This window comes from Vicugna pacos, chromosome 10 (assembly GCF_048564905.1).
Source record: "Vicugna pacos chromosome 10, VicPac4, whole genome shotgun sequence".
Taxonomy (NCBI): domain Eukaryota; kingdom Metazoa; phylum Chordata; class Mammalia; order Artiodactyla; family Camelidae; genus Vicugna; species Vicugna pacos.
Genome location: NC_132996.1, coordinates 4650130 through 4667865, shown reverse-complemented (window position 1 = coordinate 4667865; position 17736 = coordinate 4650130). Strand labels below are relative to the sequence as shown.

At 40.8% G+C, this 17736-nt stretch overlaps 1 protein-coding gene across 2 annotated transcripts in view; it reads right to left on the bottom strand.

Moving 5' to 3' along the window:
- PDGFD (platelet derived growth factor D) overlaps positions 1–17736 on the bottom strand; it is a 221954-nt gene that overhangs the window by 71248 nt on the left and 132970 nt on the right. The window contains exon 2 of one of the 2 annotated variants that reach the window (XM_031675363.2): positions 2462–2648. In XM_031675363.2, the coding sequence (XP_031531223.2) occupies positions 2462–2648 (187 nt within the window). Of the gene's footprint in view, positions 1–2461; positions 2667–17736 lie in introns of both variants that reach the window. The other variant, XM_031675362.2, reaches the window with a different exon arrangement.

The following is a 17736-nucleotide window of genomic DNA, read 5'->3' as shown; positions in this document are numbered from 1 at the left end:
TCCCAGTAGACCCTGAGCTTCAATATAGGCTCACTGGAATGCAACAGGATGCTAAATGGTCCTCGCACAGGTGCCAGGACAATTTCAAGGCTGACCACAGAAGGTCAAAGGATGAGTGAAGGCCCAGGTCCTGGGAATCCCAGCCCCTTCCCCAAAGTTGTTGGAATAATCCTCCCATTTGTTAGCATAGGAAGTCACCAAGCCCATAAAAACTAGCGCCTCGTGGCCACTGTCCCTTCTGAGTGAGGCGGACTGCACTCTGTCTATGTAGTGTGTAGCTACTTTTACTTTCAACTAAGCACCCAACCCCGCACCTCGTGGCCTTACTCGAGACAGCTTGCGCTCTAGAAGTATGTATCTCTCTCAATAAATATATCTTCATTCAACTGTGGCTCGCTCTTGAATTCTTTCCTGCGTGAAGCCAAGGACCCACGCTTGGCCAGGCACCTCCCAGAGACTCAACTGAGACCTTGGACATGGCCATCCTCTTGTCGCACATTTTCTTGTAACACCTTCCTCTTCCCTTTTCCTCTTCCTATACCTCTACCTCCCTCCATAAATTTTAAGCATTTGACCAAGAGTCTGGAAAAGAAACCGTTCCTAATTGCCTCTCCTACTTTCAAGGCCAGGATGCCAAAGGGCCATGACCAGATCAACAGTCTGATCACTGCATCCCTTCTGTGACATCACCTTGAACAATCTTGTGTTTCCACAATCTGTTTTGTTTTCTACAGCACAGAAAATTAGTTCTCCCTTTCAAGGTTGAAAAGACACAAGATCTGCTCAAGCTTATTCTCTCTGTAAATATTAGCTGGTTCTTCCAGCGTGTCCGTCTCCCCTTTCTGGCACACATTACCCTCGATGGTCCCGCAAAGTAACAGTCACTGCTGCAACTCATGAAAAGGAAGCAACCTAATAAAGGCTGTCAGCATAATAAACATGCGACAGAGGGCAGCCAAACTTGAGGCCCCCTCTTTTTATTATTCAGAGTAAAATCAACCTGCTGGAAGGATTTAGCTGTTCCGTAGTGGCTCATTGGCAATGCAGAACAAGCACAGGCAGCAAAAAGTACAGAAAGGGAAAAAACCCTCCCCCATCTTACACATGCTAATTAAGTGGATAAGATGCTGTGAGCAGGCAACTCAAAGAGCAACAGCCAGGGCTTCCTCTGATAAGTATGTTAAGAAGGAAGATGATCAGGCATAGCTTTTATCTTTTATTGACCCAGAAACTACAGGAAACAGGGCTTTGAGGAGCACACAGACCTTGGGAAGTTGCTCTCTCTTCCTTCTTAACGCACATTTTAAGCCTTAAAACTCTGATTCAGGTAAGGCCCTGACAGGGTCCTCGCCATCATCACTACTGTATGTCGGTTACAACAGCCTGGGTCAGGTTCTGGAGCCCAGCGGGGGATACACTCCTTAACCCCACAGCAGGCCGGCACCAGAGCCATGCGAGATGGCTGGGGGTGACCTGGTGATGCAGAAAAAAATGTGCGGCGAGAGGATGGCCGTGTCCCAGGTCTCCATTGAGGCCCTGGGAGGTGCCCCGCCAACTGTGGGTCCTTGGCTTCAAACAGGAAAGAATTCAAGAGCGAGCCACAGTTGAGTAAAGGTACGTTTATTTAGAGAGATACATACTCCATAGACAGAGTGCAGGCTGTCTTGAGAAAGGCCACGAGGTGCGGGGCTGGGTGCTCAGTTTAAAGTAAAAGCAGACACACACTCCATAGACAGAGCGCGGTCTGTCTCACTCAGAAGGGAGAGCGCCACGAGGTGTGAGGTTGTCAGCTTTTATGGGCGTGGTGACTTCCTTTGCTGACAAGTGGGAGGATTATTCCAACTACTGCAGGGAAGGAGCTGGGAGTCCCAGTAACTGGGCCGCCGCCCACTTTTGAAGCTTTTATGGTCAGCCTAGGAACTGCCATGGCACCTGTGGGGGCGCCATTTATCATGTCAATATATTACACTGAGCCTATAAGGAAGCTCAAGGTCTATTGGAAATCAAATCTCCTGCCGTCCTGGGCCTCGGGGTCTACTGGGAGTTGAATCTCCTGCCATCTTGGTGTAAACTGCCGTGTCATTCCTTGAATGGCTCTGCCCTGCCCTCCTCCCTCTGGTCTCACTGGGATACTGGATACCTGGACCGGCTCACAAAGGCTGCTCTAGGCCTGCAAGATGTGGGTGCCCAGATTCCCTCCTTCTCTGGGAGTCATGAAGCCTGGATCTGTCAGTGTCGGGAGTGAGTTTCTGTCGAGTCACGCCAGCTAACCAGGCCATCTGTAGAAGCGGGCTGCGCTGCAATTTATTTTGTCTCTTAGGACTGACATAAAAGCTTTTTAAAAAAGAACTTGCATACCTTGGGTAGGTCCAAAGGGCCCAAAAGACAAGTGATGTTTTAAATCCATCTTTTTTTCACCTTGAAATTTTACCCTAAAATGGATTTTTTTTCTCCCACTTACCTACAGATATCATTTTCCGCTTCTTCTAATCCGAACTGATTGTCAAAGGCTAGCTGTATGCGCGTTTTCTCCTGGGAGTGCAGCCGCCAGGTCAGAAGCAGGTTCCTGGGGTAGCTGTTTGGGAAGCGGGGACTCTGCACGTGGCCGTGTCCTGTCACCGGGATGGTCTCATCTCTTCGGTACAAGTCTGTGAGGTGATTGCTCTCTGTTAGTAGTCACAACTTGTTTAAATTAGTATGTTGCTCCAATTACAGGAAAGCAAAAAAAGAACAGTTTAAAACACATCGCATTGCAAAGCACTTCTTGATTTTGTTTAAAAACGGGAGGCCAAATGGCAGCCTTGTGGTTAAAGAAACAACTTACACATTTCTTCCGTTACCCCCTACCTCCCCCGAATCTTCACAAATCGAGACGTGATGCCTCATGGTTTGCACTTTGGGAGCTCTCTTAACGTTATTTTTGACAAGCAAACTTAGTTATCTCAGACCTTAGGTTTACTCAGATTGAAATTAAAATATGCAAATCATTTCAAATCCTTTGTCCTTCCTCTTTTCCATGTAATACAGCTGACCCTTGAGCAGCGTGGGTTTGAACTGTGTGGGTCCACTTTAATGCAGATTCTTAAACAAATACGTGTACATACTGTAAATGTATTTTCTCTTCCTTATGATTTTCGTAACTTTTTTTTCTAGCTTATTTTCTTGCAGAATACAGCATATAATACATATAAGATACAAAATATGTGTTAATCCACTATTGATGTTAACAGTGAGGCTTCTGGCCAACAGTAGGCTATTAGTGGTCATGTTCTGGGGGGAGTCAAAAGTGATATGCGTGGTTTTTGACTGTGTGGGGTACTGGCACCTTAAACCTCACATTGTTCAAGGGTCAGCTGTACAAATATATATATTTTTTTACATTGACAGTGTGACAGTATGTCTTCAAATGGTTAGCATAAGAGGTACTCAATAAACACTGCTGAACGAACGAACAAGTGAGTGAAAACCAAATCAAAAGATTCTAATGGTGTTTATTGACCGCTTATTTTAAATTCAGAAGACATTTTCCAGTTGTCTGTCCATCATAAAAGTCGTAATTTTTTGGCCTTAGTTTTTGGTGACTTAAAATAGTTCCAATTCTCATTCTATTTTCTGTATGTTGTATAATACAGAATTTGTCTGATCTTTGTCCTGGGTTCCTAAGAGGGAACTTTTAAACCCTGAGAATTTCCCAAGTGACTGAAGCATCTTTATTATTCACGTGGGCCCCTGGGGCCACACCTGAGTCTAGGCTAATGCAGTGATTCACTGTGGGCCCCTAAACAGCCTCTGGAGGAGGACTGGATGTAACAGAAGGACTAATCCTGTGACAGGAGGGTTAGGGCTTTGAGCCTGTTATCAGCCTGACTTCCCAACCTCCCGGACGTAAGGGGTCTTGGGCACTGAGCCCTATCCTGTTGCCAGTGACTCCATCAATTATGTCCACAGAGGGAAGCCTCAATGAAAGCTCTGGTGACTGTGGCCTGGGTCAGCTTCCTGGCTGGTGACACACACTGACCTCCTGAGGACATGGAAGCTTCACGCTCGGGACGTGCCCAGGCCTCGCCCTATGTGTCTTGTTATTTGGCTGGTCTTGATTTGCACCCTTTCTAGGAAAAGTAATTGTGCTTGCTTTAGCTCTACAAGTTGTCCTAGCAAATGACCAAGCCCGAGGGACTCACGGGGAACCCTGAGCTCACAGCCAGTCGGTAAGGTGCCCCGCAGTCGTCAGCTGGTGACTGAAGTGCAGTCTTGCAGGGACCGGGCCCTTAACCTGCGAAATCTGACCTAAGTCCCGGTAGCTCGTAACAGAATGATACTGCATAGTGGACCCATTTTTTTGTCTCCCAATGTCCAGAGTTTTTTGCATTTTAGATTTCGCCTTTTTAGGCCCCTCCAGAAGCAGAACTCCAGCCACAATCTATTTGCATCCTATGGCAGAGAGTTCACTCCGAGGCCTGTAATTCAGTGAGCCTGGTCAGGGAGGTTTAAATTGCTGGTGGGAACCACTGAAAGGCTGGGCTGCGGAGGGTGGCTGTTAAAGCTTCCAAAATAAGAAATGGAGAGTGAATAAGGAGCCAGCCTGGGCAACGCGAAGGCTTCGCTCTCTTTTATACGTGTTCTTGCACACGTGGGAGTTTCAACTTTTTTTTTTAAACTCATTTCAGTATTTAATGTGTTGCACTTGCCCTGTTAGACTTTTGAGGGAGCCAGTCTGGGAAGAGCCGAGGTAGCCGGAGGAGCTGACGCCCCCACGCCCTGCCTCGGGACTGGGAGACCAGAGCACGGGGTCTGGAGCCGCATCACTGGGCTCTGGCCCCGGAGCTGACGCCCTTAACCACCGTGTAACCGAAGAGAGTTTTCTGTCTTAGTCTGAAATTTGCTAGAGGCATTTTTGGACTCTTTGCTATCTGTAATTCACTTCGAATTTTGAGTCACATTGTTTACATATAATTTATAACTTCATGCCAAACGGAGGGCCATTCTTAGCAGAAGAGTTGTAACGAATTATAGATACAGAGAGCCACCCATCAGGTGTAACCCGAGGTCACTACCAAGTGTTATATACAAAGTCACGTTCCTGAATGAAAGCCTTGACTTTGGTGTTCCAATAATAACTACCACCTTCGGAGCAATAATTATGTGCCGGGCACTCCAATGAGTTGTGTAAATTCGCGATTTCATTTAATCCTCACAACGACCCTAGGCAATTAGTAATATCTTCAACTTCACAAAGGAGGCTGACAGAGTTTAAAAAAACTGATGACCTCAGCGCAAAGCTAGTGATGGAATCAATGTCTGCCCCTAGGCTGTCTTCAGAGCACACACCCTTAACCAGAGCTCTATGCTGTTGTTAAAACTATAAAAGCATGAAATATATCACTTTTTATAGAGAGGGAATAATTTTCATTCATGTTTATATGACAAGAATGTCAGTTCTTCTGCTACATTTTAGTAAGCAGGAGGTTCACGGTGGGTAGAGCTCAGTGGTAGAGTGCATGCCTAGCATAGACAAGGTCCCGGGTTCAATCCCCAGCACCTCCAATCAATCAATCAATCAATCAATCAATGAACCTAATGACCCCCCCCAAAAAAGAAGGAGGCTCACATCCTCACAACTCTGTATTATGTATTTGACTTTTTTAAGAAAGCCAATCGAAATGAAAAAAAAAAAAAAAGAAAAGCCAAAATGTTTTGTCTATTCTGTCCCCAACCCTTTAAGGAAACTCATCTCATCCAACCAAGTATCCCAGGAGCTCATCAAGGTTCTGCAGGCACCATCACTCACCCTGGGATATACCCAGAACAACCTTTGTTCTCAAGGTGTGGTCCCTAGACCAGCATCATCACCTGGGAGCTTGACAGAAATGCGGATTATCAGCCTTCACCCCAGACCTACTGAAGCAGGAAAGCTGGGGGTGGAGTGAAGTACTATTTGGTTTTTTTTTTGTTTGTTTGTTTGCTTTTTAATTGAATTATAGTTTACAATGTTGTGTCAATTTCTGGGGTAGAGCACAATTTTTCAGTCATATATGAATATACGTATATTCATTTTTACATTCTTTTTCACTGCAGCACTATTTGTTTTAATAAGCTTTCCACGTGATTCGGATGCTCCCTTAAGTTTGAGAACTACTGACCATCTATACTTTCTACTCTTTTACTTCTTATTCTCGACTTCCCTGGCTCCTTCGCCACCTCGTTTTAACTCATAGCTCTCATCTGATTTTTCATCTTACCTCCCTGACTGATGGCCTGTCTTGGACTCGCTTCCCTGTCTCTGACCTCGAAACCTTCTCTAGAACATCATTTTTGGAAGACAGTGACCTAGAGTAAGAGCTACCATCACAAATTCTAGTGTTTAAGGAGAAACGAAATTACAAATAATGGCAATATTTTATTTCTTCTTCCCAGATTGTAATATTATCTATGATGACATAAGATGCAAAGGGTAAATGCTGAGTTATTGCAGTAAGCATTAAAATACTTCATCAACTATTACACAGAAACATATCTCTGCAGATGGTGCCACTGCACACAAATTCAGCGAGCAGCACAGACATACTCATTTGCCCCATTGTCTCCGTAAGACATGCAGGAGGCAGCAGCGTGACTGAGGGTCACAAGCCCCATGTTACGCAGCTACAAGCCAAAAGCAAGGAATGCTCATTGAGTCAGGAAATTCCCAACTTGCCAAGGGATTTATTATAAAATTTCATTTGTAAAAGGGCTGTTCCATGATCACGTGACAGATCACAGGAGCAATGTTAGCCCAGAATGTAGTCCAACGCTATACAGACTTAACAGTCCAACTTCTGCTGTTAAACCACCCAGATACAACCGCCTACTTTTTGTAGGGTGCAACATAGTCCACAAGCATCCACTTTTGTGAGTTCATCGTAAATATAAGCTGACAAAAAGTAAATATCATTGCAGTCAATACCACTGCTTTCATTCTGCCTCTTCTTTTAAATTTAATTTTGTTTTGTTACTTTATAACAGGTAATGAAATCGACACAGAGATGTTAAAGTGACTTGTAAGTGAAAAGAATGGAGGGCTGGTATACGGAAGAGCAGAGTCAAGTTCAGCTCCATCATATTCTAGCCCTGGTAACTTGTCCCACTGCAACCAGCAGTAGCTTTGGACACACCATATCATCTTTCTGGCTTCAGTTTCCTAAACATTAGTTTAGGGGGCTGGATAATGTGGCATTTAAGAGTCCTTTGAGGTCCAAATAACATGACAGCTCAACAATTTTCTTCCAAGAAGACAGAACTGCAGGTTGTTTGACTGTGACCAGCAGACGCGAGTGAGGCAGTGATGTAACAATGGAATCTGAAATCCAAAACCTTCAACGGGATAAATAGACACTTTTTCCATCTAACTATGATTATATATATAGTTGCATGTTGTCATCTAAAATCAGAGTACCAATGGATACTTCGACAAGTTGTTCAAACATATTATTTACGAAAATCTTTATTTCTCATCAGCTAGAGAAGTGTCCTGGGCACAGAACTGGCCACTTAGTCTATCAGATTTCTGCAGAACACGTTAAGGAGGAAAAATAAATAAATCTGTTAATGTAGAAACATTTTTTCTTTTTTAAACTCTTGCTTAGGTACAAGGATTAAAACTTAGATACTAAAAGGTGCTTTATAATTTTTTGAAAGTTTCAGAGGAAATGTAAAAAAAAAATCATATGTAGAATATTGCATTTCTTGAGGGAAAGGACTATGTCTTGTTCACCCACGTAACCCCAGAGCCTGACCAGTCCGGGCATATGGAGACTCCCAAAATATATCTGTTAAATGCATACACAGATGAACAGTTACTGCAAATAATGTGTATGCAGAGTTCTTGAGACCTGAAAGGCACTTGGAAGCAAGATAACAAATAAAAGGCAGTTTTATCAGTAAAAGAGTTGAAAAATGCCCAAATATTTTATTTCTAGGAAATTCAATTTTGGTGAAGTCAGCGGGCCTGACATTTGCGGGAACGTGTCTGGCATGAACACTGAAGGATTATTTTGGGCAGAGTTCCACTGAAATAATCCTGCTTGTCCTCTGGTTCACACATTAATTATGAAATGACTACCTCTTTTTCTGCACTATTTCCATCAAATATAAGCTTCACCAGAGCCAGGCTTTAAAAAGCTGTAACCAAGAAAGGAAAGAACCATGCTGGACTAAGAGCAGGACACTCTGGCTGTAGTCGGGGTCTACTCTCAGATCTATTAAGCAGAATAGGAAATCAGGTGACTGACAAATCGCCCAGGCTCTTGCTCTATGCAACCATTGAATTTAAAACAGCAAACTCAGCAAAACTAATCGAGAGTCGGGTCTATGCTTTGCCTAATGCAGTATTATTATTATCACTAAACTACCTCAAGTAATCATTGCACTCTCCCGCAACGAATAACAACACAGTATACAAAAGTGTTCTAGAATGAAGACAAAACCATCCGCGAACCTGGCGCAGTGGCTTATAGAAGACAGAGAAAGAAACAAGGGAGAGATGGAGAATGTGAAAGACTAGAGCAGGGGTCCCTAATTTTAAATTTTTTTCAACTTCCTTTCTTGAGGGTAATTAGGTTTATTTATCTATTTAATGGAGGTACTGGGGATTGAACCAGGACCTCGTGCATGCTGGGCATGCGCTCTACCACTGAGCTGTGCCCTAATTTTAAAATGAATAGGTTAATTTGGAGAGCAGACTCGCAAATATACAGTGGGGATAAAACTGAATTGAATTTGATCATTTTCCATACATTATCTCCTAACTTAAAAGCACAGGGCTGGAGTCTCACCTTGGGAACCGCTGGAGGTGAAAATTAGACTTCATTAACAATATGAGTTTAAAAATCAGCGTGAAAGCATTTTCAATGTTTTTCTCCCCCCCCCCCCCGTGTTTCCTAAGGCACTAAAGTGTGAGGTCAACGAACGAAATTCCTCCTGGGACTGCTAGCGGAAACAATCCTCATTAAGGAATTTTTGGTTAACACCTGGCACATGGTCCTGGCAAGAACGTCTTCCGAAAGCCCATAACAGCTCTCTAAAAACAAGTCACTCCGCTTTTAAGCAACTCAAGAGCAAACGTAATTAAACGTCAGGTATTTATTTAGAATTCTCCAGCAGAGATTTTTCGAAGAATCAATAGTAATACAAATTCTTTCTGCTTAGAAAGCTTTGGGGAGGAGTTACATATCTTTTTATTCTAATTACAGTTCCTTTTGGCACAAACCAAAGCATTAATGTTTTATAACATTATGTATATATATATATATAACATGTATAACCTTCCTCAGAGTAACAATTTGGAGACACTATTTTGGGAGAAGAATCAATTGATCATTCCCTGAGCTCAAAATTATTCTTCTTTAAAAATCTGAGTCCCTCAAATAAGAAAAGAAAAAAAAAACAGGCTATCTATCATAAAGTCCTTCTGAATATTTTCCAGTAACAGTCACAGGAGTGTAGTAATGGTCAAAGTACTGCATTGATGTCTATTACTCCTCACCTCACTGGATCTTATAAGGAACAATTATACCCTTTCCTTCAAAACTGCTTGTATTTGACAGCTAGGTTACAGAAGTGATTGTAAAATTGTATCAAAATGGAAATAATGTTTTCTCTTAAGTTTTTAGAAAAGTAAAACCAGTGAAAATAAAGATTGCCCTAAAATAGCCATGCTATGTTTCATCACATTAGGATAATTCAAGTTAATTAATTCTCGGATAATTCTCTTCTCTTCTATGACAGTCTCTCTGTGTCATGATGCTGTTGACAGGCAAAGGATGTGATACAGCAACACTCACAAGTGTGGCAGATGGGGAGGGGCGACGGGGAATGGCGTGACAGAAAGTGTTATAGATTAGGCCGCAGAAAAGTGAGATCTTTTCAACCCTGCAAACTCAACATCCAGAAAACAAGACAGACCGAATGACAAAAAAAAAAAAAACCTGCTCTCCCCACGGCCAACGTAGCTCCAAGATACAGAAAGGTAACGGGCTAGGATGCTTTAAAGGATACATCGGGAGTTTTAGATGTGCAGATACTAACCACTATATACAAAATGGATAAACAACAAGGCCCTACTGTACAGCACAGGGAGCTGTATTCAGCATCTTGTAGTGACCTACGATGGAAAAGAATACGAAAGCGAACGTATGTGTGTATATGTGTGACTGAACTATCATGCTCTACACCAGAAACTGATGTAACACTGAAAACTGACTAGATTTCAATTAAAAAGAAAAAGGAAAACAGGAAAGAAGGCACAGATAAAGGGTAACAGGAATATAAAAGATACAGCTACATAAACAGCAGATATTAAGAGGAAAAGAAAACATTTTGCATTACCGTAATTGTTTTCTCTGTCGTAATTACTTGATGTGCCCATAAACGTAGTTAATAAATTTGAAAACCTACATGAATTAAATTTCTGCAAAACTTTTTTTTTTTAAGAAAGAAAGGTAAAGGCAAAATAGAAAGAAAAGTCATACCAAGAAGGAAGTCAATCTGGCATTTCTGCTAGAAAACACTTATTATAGGAAACGCAACGCTGTTACAAACATAGTCAAGGAAGATGACTTGAATTATGGACTTTGAGTATTTACAAAGAGGGACAGTTTTCTGAAATTACTTTACAGGGCAGGTTTCTGGAGGAAGTCCAACAAAGCTGACTGGGACTGAACAGTGTGCAACCAAGAAGATGATTGTGAAATATCCTAATGATCAAAAACTTAATTTGTGTGCCAGAGAAAACATTTTCTTAATCACAGCTGAGTAAAGGGCTCATCAAATCCTAAGAGAAAACTAACTGCAAGTTAAAATGATAATCACATGGTTGATTATTTAAAGTTTGTATATATCTATACAAGTGTATATTTATTATTGAAATATAAATTAACATAGACATTAATCATATCTCGTATAATATATATAAACAATATATATAAAATTACATATCTATAATTATACTTAAACATTATTAAATTATATGGCTTTAGAGCTACTTATGGATTCATTTTTCAACACCAAATCTCACTGAATTCCAGAATACTTTTTTCACATACTAATATTTTAAAATGGGGAAATGCCTCATGATTACTGTTGAAGGTGACTGTCCAGCTGTTAGAGAGTACAGCAACTTGGGACGCAGTTGTCACAGCTTTTGTGTACGCAAATCTAGTTAATGCTTAGGAGGTAACTGTTCATCTGATTTCAACCTCAGATGTTTTCATTGGTAGCATCCCAAAAGAATGGTAGCTTATAATTGCATATTTACTTGTCATTTAAAATACCTTTATATAAAAGTTGTACTATAATGCAGCACTAAGATAAAAAAGGTTTTGTGCATATAAATGAGTATGAAGGAAAGTAAGTATAAATATAATAAAATAATGGAGATACAGTATCTCATCCATATGCTCTTGTGAAGAAATGATCAAGTAGTTTACGGGACCAAAGCTAAGAAAATGTATCCGAGTAAATAAAGTTGAAGTTTGATTTGTCATTGAGATTCAAGAAAACAAATTCCTTTCCCATCTCAGACAATACAAATAAAGGCAGTAGAAATTACCATATATCTCAGAATAGGTCAAAGAATTGTCAAAGCTATGAGATATTGATGCAAACAGTTCATGCATTGTGATGGTGATAAAATATCTATCTGTCAAAAGTGGCTGGCTTTCCAGAGAATTGTTTCATTCTAGTGATAGGTCACTCACTTAAATGAAAAATGATACAACAAGTAATTAAACAAAAAATACAAGCAAATGTCCAGTATTCTTCAATACTCCTTAAAGTTCTCTTGGGCTGAAAAGTGCTAAGCTAGTCAAATCAAGGTCTCTCTCTCACACACAGGTTATGAAAAAGATCGTGTGACCTTGAAACTATGTATCAGTGCTGAAGGACAGATATGATTTTGAAGACTTTTGACGCTCAATTTAAAAAGGCTTGTACTTGGACTTTCATTGAGATAATGAAATAAAAGATGTTATACGTTCATGGATAAATCCATGCTATTACCATTCCATTAAAAAAGAATTTCGTAGAGGTTACCAGAGGATAAAGGGAGTAGGCAAGGATAAACTGGGAGTTCGAACTTTGCACCTCTTGGGGGAGTGATGGAAATGTTAGCTATCTTGATTGCCGGTGGTGGCTTCAATGATACAATGTATCAAAATTCATCAAACTGTACATCTGAAATATGCGTAGTTTCCTGTTCAGAAATTATACCACAATAAAATTGTTTAAAATAAATAAAAGAAATAAAAACACATCTTTCCTTGTCAAAAAAAAAAAGTTTTGTGTGCTTTCAGTGCCAATCCCTTTTCCCCACTGAAGCTATTACTAAATCAGTGCTGGGTTTTACAATGGACAGCGTTTTGGAATGAGACAAGAGTTTTGTTTCCCTGTCAAATCTCATGCTATCAAGTCTCTTCAATTTGTTGCCTTGTCTGGTGATGGATTCCTCCCTCGAACCACCCACAGTCAGAAAGCGGTGCTAGTCACGAGAGGTTAAATTACGCCTACATCTCAGTGGTTTTAGCAGCAAGATTTTGTTTCTCGCCCACACTGCATTTCCCTTTGGGTTGACGGGCTCTGCCTCCTGTTTTATCGGAATATCAATATTTAATGTAGTTGATTCCAAAGTGAAATCATTTGGGTTCTTTTTTTTCTGGATGTGAGTCCGTTAATTCCGATGTTACATTTCCTGGAGCCTGGTGCAAACCCGAGCTATTGAAGCATCGTTATTGTAATATTAACAGTCACAGCTGGGGGAGCCCAGGAGATGAAGAATTACCCATCATTTTTAAAACAATACTCCTGTTTATATTTCCCTGGTCAAAGCTAATCACATGGCCAGACCTTAACTTCCACCGGGGTGGGTAACCCGAAGTAGAGGAAAATGAGACACTGATGAGCACTGCCAGGAACTGCTTCAGTGGTTTACCTGCTTCCTATATCTGAAGTGAACGCTTGACTTATTTTTTTTCTCAGCTGGTAGCATGATATATCCACGTGCTAAGTAACATCTCATTGTTATTTTACTATAAATCATTGCAGTGATGGTGGGAGACATGGTCAGAGGAGAAAAACAGGGGCAGAGGATTCACAGACGGAGACTTGGTGACCACAGGGGAAGAAAAATTGTACCGAGGTGCCAGAAAACATATCTGAGTAAGGGAGCCTGATGTTCCTTAGAACTTGCTGTCTTGCTACAGATGGCAAATCGTGTAACCAGCAGGTAAATCTGAGGGCATTAGCTTCCTGCAAAAAAGGATTCTGAGCCTATTTCTTTAGTAAATGGGGAAAAATGGAAGTGATTAACAATGTCTGGTAAGGACCCAGGGACGCACAGACAGAATGGCATCCTTTGCTTACATTACTCACTTCAACGCTGCATCTTAGTCTACGTCTCCTGGTCACTCAACACTGAGCTTTTTTCTTGCCTGTTCAACAAGATTATAAATTTCTGGAGTATTATTCACAGTGGGTACCTAGTAAATACTTGTTGAATGAATATTTGCTTGGAAGTAATGTAGAACAATTGCGTGGTTTACCTGTCTAGGAGCAAAGAAATTTCTGTGCAAAATAAAATTATACAGCACATCATTTCTGTGTTCTTAGAATATCAATGAATGCTGGGTTAAAATAATAATTTTCACAACAGCTACTGTTTACTAAATATGTTTCAGGCCACTACAATGCTTAATGTTTATCAGTCTATTTAAAAGTCAAGGGAACGTTAGGCATCAAGTCTTCATTATCACAACGTACTTGAAATAGAAGTCACTTGCTTATATGTAGCAGAGATAAGTTTTATTTTATTCTTTATTGACATCGTGACTTATTTTAATTGCATCACCTACTCTAAGTAGGAGACAATCAGATTTCTGTAACCAGTTATGCAGATTAAGAGGGAAGAACTGAACAAATGAGGCTAACAGTCACTGGATTTTCTTCTTCTCATTTCAATACTTTATACATCCAGTTGCTCTGGTGCTGCCCACCACCACAGGCAAGCTTATCCCTGGTCCTAGCACCATGCGTGATCCCTAACAGCTAGCAGATCTTAACTGTTTGTTGCAGGAGTTAATAAATGAGCCAGTAAATAAAGCCATCATGTGAGCTGATAGATGATACTTCAGAAAAGATTGATTCCCATCTCAAGTAAGATCACACTGCTTACTCTCTACAACCGTTAACTTTGAAGCAAAAATATGGGAATGAGTGAAATACATGAGGGAGATTGGGACCTACAAACTTCCAGTCACAAAATAAGTGAGTCATGGGGATGAAATTCACAGCATGAAACACAGTCAATAACATTGTAATTTAACTTTGTATGGTGACTGACAGTAACCAGACTTAGTACAAAACGATCGTGGTGATCATTTTGTAATGGATAGGAATATCGCATCACTACGTTATGCACCTGAAACTAACAGTGTTGTAGGTCAGTTACACTTCAATTAAAAAAAACAGTGGCAAATAACGTTATTTTTGATATGGAAAACTAAGTTAAACAACTAAATATATGTTTGGAAAATACGTACTGTACATGATAGAGTCAGACTATCAAATTAGGAACTTGGAAACCCTTTAATACATATTATCCTTTAGAGATTATTCATAATGCTTGCAAAATGTGTGAAAGTGGTCAAAAGGTACAAACTTCCAGTTATAAAATAAATAAATCCTGGAGATGTAATGTATAGAAAGGTAACTATAATGAACAATACTCGTATATTTGAGAATTGCTAAGAGTAGGTATTAAAAGTTCTCATCACAAGAAAAAAATTGTAATTATGTCTGGTGATGGATGTTAACAGGACTTACTGTGGTGATCATTTTGCAATATATGCAGATATTGAAGTATTATGCTGTACACATGAAACTCATATAATGTTATGTCAATTATTTGATAAAAAATTCTTGTAATATACCCTTGGCTTGCAAAATGTATGTCAATATAAGGCAAACTTGCTTTCCTGTTGGACCACTCCTGTTGTAATCTAGATTTGTTTTTTGTTTTTTTTCAGATGAGATAGGAGAAAAGGGCTGGCCTTTAATAAAGGACAATCCATACTAGCATTTAATGAATATTGAGGATGATGGAACTATGCCTCCATAATTTGTTAAAAGGGGTCTATTCAGGCATCTAAATAGACATCTTCAGAGTCCTACTGTGGTTTCTGCTAGAACACTGGAAGACAATATAGGGGGTAAAAAAGAATGACCAATGACATAGTAGCATCTATCTGGCTTCCCTGGGAATCCACATATTGATAATAATCAGATAATAGCTTAATGACAAGCAGAAAAAAATCTGAAGTTATTTTTCTGGGGCAAGACCCAAGGCAGTCCATCACTTTGTAAGCACTGACTGAGACCTTACAGAATGCCTGACGGGAATCAGAAGCTGCATGTAGACAGCCGAACAGGTTCACGTTTTCATCCTAAGTATGACGCCACTAGGCACAACGGGCAAGTCCTAGGTTCTTCTGTTACTGTTGCTTCTGCAAAGGAAGAGAAAAGATAGAACTTTCTACTCCCATCATCTTAAGTCTTCAAAGGATATTGCCAGTGTGTCTGAGGCTCTGAACTGTTATTTTATGATATTTTAAATTTTATTCATAAACTATGAGTAATTGCTTTTAAACCTTATTAGATTTCATTCTGAAACACATTCAATAAAATGCTAACTTTATTTTTTTTAAATTTTTTTGGGGGGGGAGTGGTGGGGGGTAATTAGGTTTACTTATTTAACTACTTATTTTTAATGGAGGTTCTGGGGATCGAACCCAGGAACTCTTCCATGCTAAGCATGAGCTATACTCTCCCCCACTAAATAAAATGCTGACTTTTAAACTGAGCTAGACTTACTAATCTTCTGTAAGCTTGCTACAGGTGCCATGCTCGGAGAAGCCAGTGACTAAAACAAGGTTCTCTTTTCCTCTTAGACTGACAGGAGACTGCTTGAAAAAGACATGCAGATTTTGTTTATTCTCAAGGGGTCTCAGGTGTGAGCAAAGCTACATTTTAAGTTCAAAAAAGATCAATTTCAGAGGCAGGAAGAACTACGGGTCATCTCTCTTGGCACTTCAAGATAAAAAAGAAAAGACAAGACAGCATTGCCGTTGCATCTGGAATATAAAAAAAGCACCTGTGCACATAGGAAAATCATCTATTTAACACTTCCCTTAAATAAAGCAGCACATTCAGAGGCATGATTTTCTAACTAGTACGTGCTTGTACATTTTACATACACACACACACACACACACACACAGAACTAAATGGGGTTTTGGGCAGTGTGAAAACTGAACAAATTAAAAAGTACCACAGTATTAGTACGCATTAAACTCGTTTGAGAATTTGCATGGTTGTCCAAATTAGCTAATTCTATGTTCACTTTTGGTTAAAAACAGAGTCCCAAAGGTAACCCTTTTCATGCATATGAGGAGCTCATAGGGAAAATACACCGAATACCAGCTGGTGTTTTACTATCCACCTCATGTTTGTGCTACAGAGTCCAAAACCTCCATAGAAACACATTCTCTCTCAATTTATCAATTTTTGAAGAGTCCTAAGCTCTCCAGAAATATTTACTGAATGGCTCCTTCTGAGATTTTACAACTTATTTGCACAACATCATATGTTTAATCAACCCACTGATCTCATAGGCAAATTTAGGCTGCAAGTAACACGTGACCGAACTGAAAATGACTTAATAAAGAAAATGTGTCGTCTCACATAGGAAGCCTAGAGTCGGAACATATTCAGGGTTGGTTAACTCAAGGTTCCGTGATGTGGTCATGGTTTCCACCTCTTAGTTCTGCCGTCCTGGGTGTGTAGGCTGTTCTCAAAATGTGACAGATGGCTCCAGAGAGCTCCTCCTCACAAGGTGAGATTGAGAGGCCATCAGAGGGCTTTCCCCAACCTGTATCTGACCTTTCTGGAGCCCCATGCCCACCCCGAAGCAGGCATTCCGTCCACCCCACTGGACACGTTCCCAAGCCTGCTCTGGTCCTGGCAAGGGGAATGGGGTTACCATGCCTGGCTCACACTCACACAACACACTCCTGGGCTGGAGGAAGCTGCGCCTCCCTTGGAGCCCATGTCCACCCACCATGCTTCTGTGAATACGAACAAGCGGCAGGAAGGCAGTTGCAGAGGCCACTAATGGTAGTGACTGAGCAACCATAGTGTTTGTTTTTATCACGGGATAAAAGGCCGCTTGAAATACACATTCAACCCCTGAGTGTAGCTCCTTCAACGTGGACAGGGCATCACAACCACTGTTGTAATGAAAACCTTAATATGACACGGGTCCTGCTCTGGAAGGTGTGTTTTCTCATCTGTTTGATGTGAAAGGAGGTTAGTGGAAACATTTCCTTCCACACTTGGCATGTAGCGCCATGTAAGAAATGGGGGTCATATTAAAGAGAATTTTGTACAGAAGTCTCTGACTTTTTTCAGTCCTCAGAAATCTCCCCCACCTTTAAACTACCTGCTAACATTCCTTGGGGGTTTTTCCTGTCTGTTTTATTATTCAGTGAATAGAAGCAAATGCCAAGGACATCAGGCAGGAAGATGTGACTTCTGTCCATTGGAGGCTGGGCCTCACCCCACTTGGGTCAAACGTGAGCCCTCACCACCTACTTTCTCCAGTTCCAGTTTCCAGCCCAGCACCCAACACAGCTTTCATCACTGTCCTGTCCA